The sequence below is a fragment of the Nomascus leucogenys genome, chromosome 13 (genome assembly GCF_006542625.1).
Source record: "Nomascus leucogenys isolate Asia chromosome 13, Asia_NLE_v1, whole genome shotgun sequence".
NCBI classification, from domain to species: Eukaryota; Metazoa; Chordata; class Mammalia; order Primates; family Hylobatidae; genus Nomascus; species Nomascus leucogenys.
The window spans coordinates 89,779,892-89,793,609 of NC_044393.1; the positions used below are offsets into that span (position 1 = coordinate 89,779,892).

Genomic DNA, 13,718 nt, shown 5'->3' on the forward strand with positions numbered 1-13,718 from the left:
CTTTCATTTTAACTCTTTCATCCCCTGAGACAGCTGATATTGCCAATTCCTGAGAATTGAGGATTCTATGGTATAAACCAGGTTGGCTTTCATTTCCCCACTGCCGACTGATCATTTAGCCTTTTGGGGTCTAAGTCCATGATCACTTCTCCACCTGCTTTCCAGCCAGCTTTCAAAATGTTGCTGATATTGTCTCATTCCTCTCTGTTGTGTCCATGCTTTAAAAAAAATTCCTTTATTATAGTTTTAGTGGAGTTCCAGGAAGGAGCAAAAATCTGTCACCTTAATCTGAAACTCACATACCCCTGTTAATAAGAGGAGTTTCAACCTGCCAAATCCTTCAGAAACTGAAGATGTGTTGGTACATTTAACCAGTTGTATGTTATCATCTTACAAGACAAAACAAAAAGAGAAAAGAAACTATATCCTCCTTGGTTAATTTTAAACTGGTACTAGAAAGTATGCTCTGCTGGAGGGCTTAAAACTTGGAATTAATACTTTTCAGTTACTAAAATCTAGGATAAACTGAATGGAATGATCTATGTTCATACTATTGTACACTCATTGCATCATGTTAAACGGTGAGATCTATTTAAAAACATAACCAAAGTGTTTCAGAGTAGATGACTAAAGTTTACACTGATAATCCCAAACTCTAAAGTGATATTCTGAAAATATATCACCTCTTCACTGACTGTTCTTCAGACTGTAGCACTATTCCAATTTGATAATGTTCTTCTTTACTGTCACTTCTTGTCTTAATCCACCCACCTCGGCCTCCCAAAGTGTTGGGTTTACAGCCATGAGCCACTACACCCACCCTGTTTGTTTTGGGACAGGGTCTCACTCTGTTACCCAGGCTGGATGCAGTGGCACAATCATGACTCCTTGCATCCTCACTCTCCTGGGCTCAAGTGATCCTCCCACCTCAGCCTACTGAGTAGCTAGGACTACAGGCACGTGCCACCACACCTGGCTAAATTTTTTATTTTTTACAGAGACAAGGGTCTCCCTATGTTTCCTGGCTGGTCTTGAACTCTTAGGCTCAAGCAATCCTCCCACCTTGGCCTTCTAAAGTGCTGGGATTACAGGTGTGAGCCAACATGCCCAGCCACATTTCTCGGTTGTGATGTGAGAAGGATTTGGCATCTCTTTCTTCTGAAAGGTAAATCTGTCAATAATATGCAGTTGTGTGTAATCATTTTCATTTACCAGTTATGTACTGAGTATGCTAGGTCCCATTCTAGGCATAGGCATAAAATAATGAAAAAAAGCCCCTGCTCTCATACAGCCTGCATTCTAGTGGGGACAAAAGACAACAAACAAGTCAGATGGAGCTGTGCGTTATAAAGAAAATCAAGCCTATGGGTATAGTGAGTGACAGAGTGATGTGGGGACATGTTAGTTATATAAGGTGAGCAAGGGTTTCTATTAAAAGGGGACATATGAACAGAGACACAAGGATATTTGCGGCATGTGTATCCTAAAGAGAATATAACAAACATAAAGGTCCTAAAGAAGGAAGACGCTTGGCCTGCTGAAGAAATTGCAAAGAGACTGGTGGTGTGGGAAGAGAATAAGCTTTGTTTTTCACTGAATGTTCACAATTTTTGCCATGGTTTACTCTTCACAAAATTTCAATTTTTTTTTTTTTTTTCTGAGATGGAATTTCGCTCTTGTTGCCCAGGCTGGAGTGCAATGGTGTGATCTCGGCCCACTGCAACCTCCGCCTCCCAGGTTCAAGTGATTCTCTTGCCTTAGCCTCCCAAGTAGCTGGGATTACAGGCTTGTGCCTGGCTCATTTTGTATTTTTAGTAGAGACGGGGTTTCTCCATGTTGGTCAGGCTGGTCTTGAACTCCTGACCTCAGGTGATCCGCCTGCCTCGGCCTCCCATAGTTCTGGGATTACAGGTGTGAGCCACTGTGCCTGGCCAAGATTTTAATTCTTTAAAAGCCTTTAGATTCAAACAGATTCAGAGATTCTAACTTATCTGAAAGGTTGAGATTGTTTCAAGTCTAGGGGTATGTGGGAGTGTTACTGAATAAAGTAATAATTTGCTGTAATAAGTATTTTGGCCGAATATAGGCTTGTAAACAATCTAAATTATAGATATATTGTCTAGTTTTGAGAAAGAGAAGGTGGTATAGTTGGAAGATCTAAGAGCCAGATGTGGTTTTGAGTCTTGGCTCTACACTTACTTGCTAGGAGTAATACTCAGTTAGAGTTGTAGGTGTTAGTACATATATACCCTTTTACTCTTTTATTCTAATTTTATAATGTAAAAGTAGCATAGTGGTTATGGGGAAAGAATACTGGATTGGGAGTCAGAAATCCTGAGTTAAACACCTTTGGTGCCACTTATTAAATGTGTGCCCTTAGACAAGGAACTTAAAAGCCTCAATTTCCTTATCTGTAAAAAGAAAAAAGATCTCCTTCATAACATTATAAAGATTAAATGACATAATAATCTATGTAAGTGAAAGCAATTTGTAAAAAACAAAATAATTAAGATCATAACTATTTTTAAACTTCTCACAGAGCTTTCAAATTTATATTTTACTGAGTTTATAATTTTCACCTAAGTGCTTTCAAAATTTATTTAATTTTACCTTTTAATTTACCTATTCATTTGCACTTAAGAGTTGCATACAAAATTTAAAATTTATCCTTCAAAGTCAGTTCCCCATATTAGCTTATGGTAAACTTTATAAAATAACTCCTTAAATTGCATAGCAAAATTCAACAGATATGAATTCATTTTGAAATCCTCAAAAAGGGTCAGAATGCAGATTTTTCACTTTAACTTTATTAACTGACCATTTTGCAACCAAAAATATGGGCACTCAGACAAACTGATTTGAAAAAGTAACTAACAACCATTCCGTTTACTTCAACAACTGCTAACAACTTTTTAGTAGGTTTTTGCTGTTTCTATCTTCTGAACCTCTCTTGCTTGGCTCAATCACTGAGTGCTAAGCCTAAGTTTGCAGTCATGTATTTATTATCAAATACTTGATATATGTTCTGAAGGCTGCACTAGACAGAGACATTTATTTTTTAGTATCATATTATTTACTAGCCATTAGTTAGCATCCTTATGTTCCTGGACAGTAATTTAAAATGCAATCCGAAAGAATAGCAGCCAAAACCTTTAAAACACCCTTAATGGTCTTCAAAAATAATTTACAAGACATTTAACAGAATGGAACTTACTCCATGCCCTGTGCAGTCTGTCGTGCAATATCTATAAGTTTGATCATCTCAAATTTGGTCTCAATGATATGGAGATGGTGATACAAGCTGGAGCCCTCACACCACTGGGTAACAATAGCCAGTTGTGGCTTTGTGGAATAGCCCATGAAGAGTAGGATATTCACATGTCGTGTTTTCCTGTACAAAGAAATGTGACAGTAAATATTAAATGTCGACAAACTTTAGCAATTCTTACAAAAGAGAACCAAAGTAGTCTATCTATCGGTAAAATGTTGTCAGAAAAAGCTGTTTTTTTAAAAAGGCAACAAAAGGATACATTTAGAAGAGACTGGGAATTGCCAAGTCTAACCTCCTACCTTATGCAGAGATATCTTTTTAAATATATCTGACAGGCAACTAGAGGTTGCTTAAATATCTTCAACTATGGGAAGTTCATCATTCAGTTGTAGCTGACTCTCACATCTTTATTTAAGTAGTTCTGGTATTATAAAGTTTCCAAGAGTTGAGACAAAATCATTTTCCTACAACTTTCACCTCTGGCTTGCTTCCCTGGTCTGCTCTCTGGAATAACTTTTTTTTCCACACTCTGTAATAACTGTGCACTCTCTTGAACATAACAGCCTTCTGTGAACTAAATATCCTCAGTTCTGTTGATTATTTTCCCCTGGTACACCTCTGGAATCTGGAATCTTCCCTATTTAGGTGGTTCTCGCTAGACATATTCTAGTTTGTCAATGTTTCTAAAATTCCAGAGCCCAGGACTAAATACCATCTCTAAATGTATTCTGATAAGCTTAAAATTGGAGCGTATTCTTTTCATAAGTAGAACTATTACTTTATATTATCAGAATACTATACTTCCATTAATTCAGTCTAGGATTAAGTATTCTATCAGCCATACCATATAACATTGCATACTACTTAAAAGAATGTGGTTAAAGACAAAAATATACTCAGACATACTCTGTTTCTACATATTTATCCATTTTGAATAAATCTGTAAAGCTAATAGTCGCTACCACTGGGAACCAGGAGCTAATAAAAATAACTTCTTTCTCTGGAAAAGAGTAATTCACACAAGCTCACCTGAGTACTCCTACTTCATTTTTGAAGGCTTGTAACTGCTGAGGTGTAGGTGCTGTTACATTCAACATTTTCACTGCCACATCACCTAAAAGGCAATTGTTATTCCAAGTGTCATTTCAATTTTTAAAATTTAAAAGTATAAAACATTCTTGGGTGTTTTCACTAATTATCATAGCCATTATTAAATCACAAATAAATTATACTTTAGCTATCTAAACTCCATTTGTTTTCTAAGGCTAAAAACTCAACTAACAATGATATTCCTGTACTAGTATTTCAAAATATCAATCCAAAAAACAGCCAACCTTGTTTGTTCCATGGAAATTTGGTAAAATCAATTAAGTACCCATGGTATTTTCCAAATTATCTGACAATATTAAATTATACTTACCAGGCTTAATATTTATTTACTAACTGAAACTGCAAGTAATGTTGAAACTACAATGAACAGGCCCTATGGAATTTTGCTTAAAAGTAGGAAACTATAAAACATTTTTATCAGAGTAGTTAACATTCTTTTCAAATTTATGGATTACTTATGATACTTTTGATCAGGAAAATGACTAAAATTGTCACTAAAATTTAAAAAAAACTTTACGTGAAACAGCTGTAACTTCAACACTGCCAGTAGGTGTTTAAATTGGTACAACTACTTTTTAACACTGTTGGCAGCATTACTAAAACTTATATGCATACCCTGCGGTCTCACAATTCTGTCCTAGGTAATACCCAGCAATGGTTACATGTTCACCAAAAGACATACACTAAAAATCTTTACAGCACCAGCATTAATCAAAGCCCCAAACTGGAAATGATCCAATTGCAATAGATGAAAGAAGAAATCATGTTATAGTCACACAATGAAATACTATAAAGAGAATGAATGACCTCCAACTTCACACAACAACATAGATGAATCTTATAAACAATGTTGAGCGAAAGGGCTGACACAAGAGAGTACACACTATGCACTTCCTGTTGTGATCACAATGGTGGTTACCCTTGGGAGAGAGGTGATTGGCTAGAAGAGGACATGGGAGGGTGTTTCTAGAGTGCTAGTAATGATCTGTTTATTTAATTTTTTTAGAGACAGAGTCTTGCTCTGTCAACTAGGCTGGATGGAGTGCAGTGGTGTGATCATGGCTCACTGCAGCCTTGAACTCCTGGGCTGAAGCCATTCTCCCACCTCAGCCTCCTCAATAGCTGGGAGTACAGACACATGCCACTATGCCTGGCTAATTTATGTGCACTTTTATACACAGGCTGAGTATCCCTTATCCAAAATGCCTGGGACCAGAAGTGTCTCAAATTTCAATTTTTTTCTGATTTTGGAATATTTTGATTATACTTACCAGTTTAGCATCCCTAATCCAAACATCTGAAATCCTCTAATAAGCATTTCCTTTGAGCATCATGTCAGTGCTCAGAAAGTTTTGGATTTTGGAGCATTTCGGGTTTTGGATTTTGGATTAAAGATACCCAACCTGGCCAGGTGCGCTGGCTCACACCTGTAATCCCAGCACTTTGGAAGGCCAAGGTGGGTGGCTCACCTGAGGTCAGGAGTTTGAGAACAGCCTGGCCAACACGGCGAAACCTCGTCTCTACTCAAAATACAAAAATTAGCCAGGGGTGGTGGTATGCGCCTGTAATCCTAGCTACTCAGGAGGCTGAGGTAGGAGAATTGCTTGAATCTGGGAGGCAGAGGTTGTAGTGAGCTGAGATTGCGCCACCGCACTCCAGCCTGGGCGACAGAGTGAGACCTTGTCTCAAAACAAAACAAAACAAACAAAAATAAATAAATAGATATTCAACCTGTATGTATATTTTAATAAGTTAAATCAACATTGATTTTTCTCAATTATCAAAGTAATACAGTGCTTATTCTATTGTTTGTATCATAAAATACTGCACAGCACTTAAAAAAAGTTTAAAGACATTTTGAAGGTATAAAAAAATTCCCTTAATTATGTCACTCAAAAGTGACATATGTTATTAGGCTTTTACACGAATGTAGTGTGAATACTTATGAACACCTGTGAAAAGATAGCTTAAGGAGATATATACTAAAATACAGTCTTTTTTTTTTTTTTTAGACAGAGTCTCGCTGCTGTGTTATCCAGGCTGGAGTGCAATGGTGGGATCTCAGCTCACTGCAACCTCCACCTCCTAGGTTCAAGCAATTCTCCTGCCTCAGCCTCCTGAGTAGCTGAGATTACAGGCGCCCACCACAAAGCCGGGCTAATTTTTTGTATTTTTAGTAGAGATGAGGTTTCACCATGTTGGCCAGGCTGGTCTCAAACTCCTGACCTTGGGTGATCCACCTGCCTCGGCCTCCCAAAGTGCTGGGATTACAGGCGTGAGCCACTGTGCCTGGCCTAGAATACCGTCATATAAAAAATTATGTTATATATTTCTATGAGCTCCATAATATGGTATCTTATACATACTGCTTTGAAAAATTTCATATACCAAAGACACCTTTCTATATCAATAAATGTACCTCTACCATGCTATTTTAACTTCTATATAATCACATATGAAGGTATAAATTTATCCAATTCTTTTTTTTTTTTTTTTTTTTTGAGACGGAGTCTCGCCCTGTCACCCAGGCTGGAGTGCAGTGGCGCAATCTCGGCTCACTGCAAGCTCCGCCTCCTGGGTTCACGCCATTCTCCTGCCTCAGCCTTTCCAAGTAGCTGGGACTATAGGCGCCCGCCACCACACCCGGCTAATTTTTTTGTATTTTTAATAGAGACGGGGTTTCACCGTGGTCTCGATCTCCTGACCTTGTGATCTGCCCGCCTCGGCCTCCCAAAGTGCTGGGATTACAAGCGTGAGCCACCGCGCCAGGCTATCCAATTCTTTATTAGTTGGATACATGTTCATTTTCATTAATATTAAACCTTTGATGAAAATACATTCACTACTCCTAATATAATCCAATTTAAAAAGATTTTGTCCAACTAAGAGGCAAATAATGATTTCTATTTTTTGAATTTGCAATTCTTTGATAACTAGTGAGGTTGAACATTTTGTATATGTTTACTGGCCACTTATATTTCTTTCTTAATTTTTTTTTTGAGACGGAGTCTCACTGTCACCAAGCTGGAGTACAGTGGAGAGATCTCAGCTCGCTGCAACCTCCGCCTCCTGGGTTCAGGAGATTCTCCTGCCTCAGCCTCCCGAGTAGCTGGGACTACAAGCACGTGCTTCCACACCCAGCTAATTCTTGTATTTTTAGTAGAGATGGGGTTTCACCATGTTGGCCAGTAGGGTCTTGATCTCCTGACCTCGTGATCTATCAGCCTCAGCCTCCCAAAGTACTGGGATTACAGGCGTAAGCCACTGCGCCCAGCCATTAAGAACATTGTGACTTATAATACAAATAAAATTATCAGCTGAAAGACTCTAAAAGAAAAAAAAATCCTTTTGAGGACTAGTTAACCTGGAGGAATTCCCCTTTAAAAATTATTACTGTTATAAAATGGTAGGAGTCCCGATTGCTGTGAACAGTTTTTATTTCCCATAATTTTTGTTAGAAACTTTTGGAGGAGTCCTGAAACTAATCAAAACAGTTTATTGATGCAAATAGTGAATATTTTCTTTGATGATATTTTTTACAAAATAAAAGTTGTTAAACATACCCTATTATGACTTGTCACAATGTCACCACATTACATACTTACCATGCCATTTTCCCTTGTAGACTGTTCCAAATGATCCAGATCCAATTCTTTGTCCCACTGTAATCTGCCCATCAGGAATCTCCCAATCATCACTTGAGTCCCGTCTACCAAGTGTTTTCTTGATAAAAATAGTACAAAAGTCAAGTCAAACCAAACTGAAAAAGAAAATCTTATGTTTCACCCTAAGTACATTATCTTATACCTGAGAAGGATATAGGAAGAGATTCCCTTAAGAAAAATTCTCTGGAGGAATAGTAGTTAAAAGTATGACTCTTAAAATACAAAACTTAAATTTATGGGACTGTAAACTAGTTCAACCATTGTGGAAGTCAGTGTGGCGATTCCTCAGGGATCTAGAGCTAGAAATACCATTTGACCCAGCCATCCCATTACTGGGTATATACCCAAAGGACTATAAATCATGCTGCCATAAAGACACATGCACACGTATGTTTATGGCGGCACTATTCACAATAGCAAAGAGTTGGAACCAACCCAAATGTCCAACAACGATAGACTGGATTAAGAAAATGTGGCATATACACACCATGGAATACTATGCGGCCATAAAAAATGATGAGTTCATGTCCTTTGTAGGGACATGGATGAAACTGGAAAACATCATTCTCTGTAAACTATCGCAACGACAAAAAACCAAACACTGCATGTTCTCACTCATAGGTGGGAATTGAACAATGAGAACTCATGGACACAGGAAGGGGAACATCACACTCCGGGGACTGTTGTGGGGTTGGGGGAGGGGGGAGGGACAGCATTAGGAGATATACCTAATGCTAAATGACGAGTTAATGGGTGCAGGAAATCAACATGGCACATGGATACATATGTAACAAACCTGCACATTGTGCACATGTACCCTAAAACCTAAAGTATAAAAAAAAAAAAAAAAAAAAAAAAAGACTGAAGTCAGTATTAGGATGGAAACTATTTATTTATTTTTATTTTTTATTTTATTATACTTTAAGTTCTAGGGTACATGTGCACAACGTGCAGGTTTGTTACTTATGTATACATGTGCCATGTTGGTGTGCTGCACCCATTAACTCGTCATTTGTGTTAGGTATTTCTCTTAATGTTATCCCTCTCCCCTCCCCCTACTCCATGACAGGCCCCAGTGGGTGATGTTCCCCGCCCTGTGTCCAAGTGTTCTCACTCTTCAATTCCCACCTATGAGTGAGAACATGTGGTGTTTGGTTTTCTGTCCTTGTGATAGTTTACTCAGAAGGATGGTTAGGATGGAAACAATTTATTAAAAAATATAAATTATTTATGTGGTATGAGCAGGAATGTATATTACTGAAATAAGTAAAATGTTTTTATCATCTGGAAGACTTTAAGGAGCAAGATAAGTGCACTATATTTGTGAATAGTTTTGGCTCTAAATCACAAAAAATTTAAGTTAACCTATGGTAACTACTGACAATTCATCTATGTAGTCTTTTACAATCAGTGCTAAATTTCTTCATGTATCTTATCTAATTCAGTTTTTCTAAAAAAAAAAATCAACATATAAAATTACTTCAGTAGGATAAAAGATCCACTTATTCAACAATTAGTAGCAACACTATGGCTAAAACGTATTCGTTTTTTATTTTATTTTTAAATTTTATTTTAAGTTCTGGGATACATGTGCAGAATGTGCAGGTTTGTTACATAGGTATACATGTGCCATGGTGGATTCATTTTGCAGAAGAAAGTTGATTTTTTAAATAGGGAAGAATGTCCTTAGTAGATATCTGAATTCTGGACCAGCCTTTTCATACCTTCTAATACTAGCTTTCTCTCTTTTTCCTTACTTTAGAAACAGAATACTGTTACTCTTCCAAAACTGCCTTTTACTAAATTATATTACAGATGACAGCAAAAAGCAGTGCTGTAGAAATATGCTTTAAGCAAAAAACTATCAGCTCTTAAATTTATTTAAGTATGGGAACTCTGTGTCACATATGGACATAATATATCTAAAGGATAATATTACATTTGGCTGTGACTTCTAAGAAGAAAGAACTCAGAGAAAAAAAGATATCATATACTCTTACCATTCGATTCCTATCTTCTGAGGATGAAGATGACTTCCTTTCTCGCTGAGGTCCTGGAGATTTCTGTAAGGCTTTCACGTTAGTTAGTGAGCCAGGTAATGAGGCAGGGGGGGTGGCAGACAAACCTGTGGTTGATCCTAAATTAGTGAAAAGAAAAATGTATACATTAAGGAGGAGCAAGTATGTTAATTTATCAGGGGTAGAGGGCTGGGGGATATTTAGACTTAATTTTAAAACGTAGTGCATGTTTAAACATAGACCTTTTGGAAAGGATGGGCCAAAAAGGGGCCTCATTTGGTGATTACAACTATAATTTCTTTTAGTTTTCTGGCCAATTTAATGACCTTTAAGATATCTGATGATAGACACACACTTTATTTACTGATGCAAAATCTAGGAGAAAAACAATCTCTCTAAAACAAGACAGAAATATTAAAAATACTCCCAAGTTTCTGTTTCTTTGATGAAAAAATCAAAAAGCAAAATCAATGTAAAAGCCTATATAACAAATAAACTTTTAATTAATTATTTAATATTACCTCAACAGCCAATCAATATTAAAAAAAAGGAAACCCCCAAATGGAAACATTTTCTAATAATGGCCATAATGTTGAAAATATCTGACTTATTCATATTAATCACTAAACTCAAATATAATCCTAAACTACATGCTCTACTATTTAAGAGATATTGGTCAGTATCATTGGTTCCTGGAGGCTTCCATTATTAAACAAACATTATTTGTTACCTACAAAACAAAGTTAGTGTAAATAAAGCCAGGCATATTTCTCAAGACCTTCTGAAAAATCTCTGCCTTTGTAAGTGAGAGCTTTGTAAGTAAGCGCTATGGCCTCTCAGACAAGTTACTATAAATACAAATATTCTATAGGTCAAGTGAGCCTGAGGAGTATACTCTCTGGAAGTGATCTCTGTTGGTAGGGTTGCATATCTTTCTCATGGCAAACATCCTGAGTTAAGGTACAGTAGCACCTGGTTCAGAAGGGTTCAGGGCAGTGAATCTTACTGGGGCCTGAATATGGCTGAGTAGAACTCAGATGTCCAGATAATAGTTCTATACACAGAACAAAATGACCTCAAGAAAATAGATTCTTTTTAAAAAATGACTGCTAGTCTTAAGGAAAAAAAGAGCCACTATCTTTGGGATAACAAGGATACCAATAACCACATTTAAATGTTTAATCTGTAGAAAATGTTTACCATTATTACGTAGTGCATGTTTAAACATAGACCTTTTGGAAAGGATGGGCCAAAAAGGGGCCTCATTTGGTGATTACAACTATAATTTCTTTTAGTTTTCTGGCCAATTTAATGACCTTTAAGATATCTGATGATAGACACACACTTTATTTACTGATGCAAAATCTAGGAGAAAAACAATCTCTCTAAAACAAGACAGAAATATTAAAAATACATATCACCACGTAGAATTTTCATGATCTCATATGCAATTTTCTAAACTAAAATGGTATCCAGAATGTCTATTAAGTAGAGCACAATCCATTTTCTACCTTCCATTGATAATTTTCAACATTATAAAGCCTCAACTACTTGACTAGGCTTCACGGTTATGATCTACTAAGTAGTTTTATTGTATCACTTAATTTAGTTGTATTACTCACTACTGCATGACTTCCATCCCATTCTATGGATTTTCTGAGAAACAGCAGGGCTGAGAGAGCAAAAATCTAAAGCACCATTACTACATTCAGAATATATAACAGATACTAACTAGCAAGAGTCAGAAATACAAATCTTTAAAAATATTTATAGAAAGACATCTGTACCAATTTTTACTTAAGTTTTTTTGTTTGTTTGTTTGTTTGTTTTTTTGAGATGGAGTCTCGCTCTGTCACCCAGGCTGGAGTACAATGGTGTGATCTTGGCTCACTGCAACCTCCGCCTCCCGGGTTCAAGCAATTCTCCAGCCTCAGCCTCCCAAGTAGCTAGGATTACAGGCATCCGCCATCATGCCTGGCTAATTTTTTTTGTAGAGACAGGGTTTCACCATATTGACCAGGCTGGTCTCGAACTCCTCACCTCAGGTGATCCATCCACCTCGGCCTCCCAAAGTACTGGGATTACAGGCGTGAGCCACCGCGCCTGGCCCGACTTAAGTTTTTACAAATCAATTTAACTACTAAATAGAACATGGCAAGATGAAATGGGAGAATGAAATTATACTGTAAACTTTCTTCTATTAGGACATAATTAAAAGGATAAATTCTCAAATTTCTGAAGTACACTGAAATATCTAAAATATGTTATAAATCTTTTTTTTCTTTTTTAACAGCTCCCTACCTTTGACAAAAATATACACATCCCATATTGGGGGAAAGAAAAACCCAAAAAACACTGCTAGTGTTACAGAATCCGAAAAAAGTCCAAAAGCCTAATAAAATCTCATAATAGAAGTTTCCATTGACACTTTAATTTTCTTAAAAACCACAATAATTAACAAATATTAAGTCATCAAGAATAATCACTTAAATGCATTAAAATCAAAGGAATCCAGTAAGCTCTTCCCCACCCACCTTATTTATTCCCACCCACTAAGTTTAAGAAATTATCAAGATCAAGAAGTAATAAAATAACAAAAAAACAAGATGGAAATCTCAGGTCAGGATTTTCTTGCTTTTAAAAATTTATGACAGACAGCATACAGAAAGCTTGTGGCAGTGAGTGTGTGTGAGAAGCACATTCAGAGCATTCCAGCCAGGCCAAGCAGAAATTTAGTACTGAAAACTTTCACACTTACAAACACACGCTGTGAGGGTGAGGCACAAACAGCATCTGTAGTTTTATATTTAGTTTGCTTTGGGTGAAAACAAGAAAGAAGAGCCCAACTACCTCTGAACACTGGGCCAGGCTCAAAATCAAACACTATTTCACTGGGGACAGAATGTAGGAGGGGACTGGGAGTCCGGGATTGGTATTTCCGAAGACAGCGCATCAGCTGGTTCAAAGGGGCTGTTAGAAGAGAAAGAGAGGGGCAGGCAAACACAGGAAGACAGACACACAGAAGAAATGAAAGAAGTCATGGGGAATAAATAAGATGAATCGAAGCCTGCTTCATAAAATAATTCTGGACCAAAAATCTGCTTATTTTCATAAAATCCCAATGATTTTTTAAAAAGTGATCATGAAAAGGACAAGAAATGCCACTTGCTTTCAGGTACTAAGCAGGCTGTGTTTATGACTAAGTTAATTTTGTGATGCTAACATGATGGCAACATTTAAATGCTGGATGTATTAGGCAAAATTATCAAAAGCCACAGCTATTAAGACATATGAAAGTCAAACTGGCAGCAACATTAATTGGCAGGTTCATGAAATAACAAACAGGAAAAAAAAAGCTTGTGTAACTATGTGCTATCATCTATACCAAGTCCAGAGTATAGAATGCAGGCTTATTATTGTTTTGGTTGCTTCACGGGTATACAGAAACATAACAAAAGAAGGTTTATAACAATGTTTACTCAATGTAAAATATTGTTGAGTCTGGGCTTAGATATTTTGAAGATAAAGAAGGTCACAGTGAAGAGGTCAACTCTAAGCATGATAAGCAGTTATTACAGGTCTTCCTTACTAGGCAGAAGACAGCAGGGAAGGTAAGTGTAAAGGACCTCCTGGAAGAAAACTTCAAGATAGTCT

At 36.9% G+C, this 13,718-nt stretch overlaps 1 protein-coding gene across 3 annotated transcripts in view; it reads right to left on the reverse strand.

Moving 5' to 3' along the window:
• The window catches only part of BRAF (B-Raf proto-oncogene, serine/threonine kinase), a 203,398-nt gene that overhangs the window by 49,150 nt on the left and 140,530 nt on the right, over positions 1 to 13,718 (reverse strand). For all 3 annotated transcript variants that reach the window (XM_030825892.1, XM_004090241.3, XM_030825893.1), the window contains exons 10-13: positions 10,047 to 10,183; positions 7,987 to 8,104; positions 4,301 to 4,385; positions 3,215 to 3,391 (exon numbers count right to left, since the gene is read on the reverse strand). In XM_030825892.1, the coding sequence (XP_030681752.1) occupies positions 3,215 to 3,391; positions 4,301 to 4,385; positions 7,987 to 8,104; positions 10,047 to 10,183 (517 nt within the window). The remainder of the gene's footprint in view (positions 1 to 3,214; positions 3,392 to 4,300; positions 4,386 to 7,986; positions 8,105 to 10,046; positions 10,184 to 13,718) is intronic.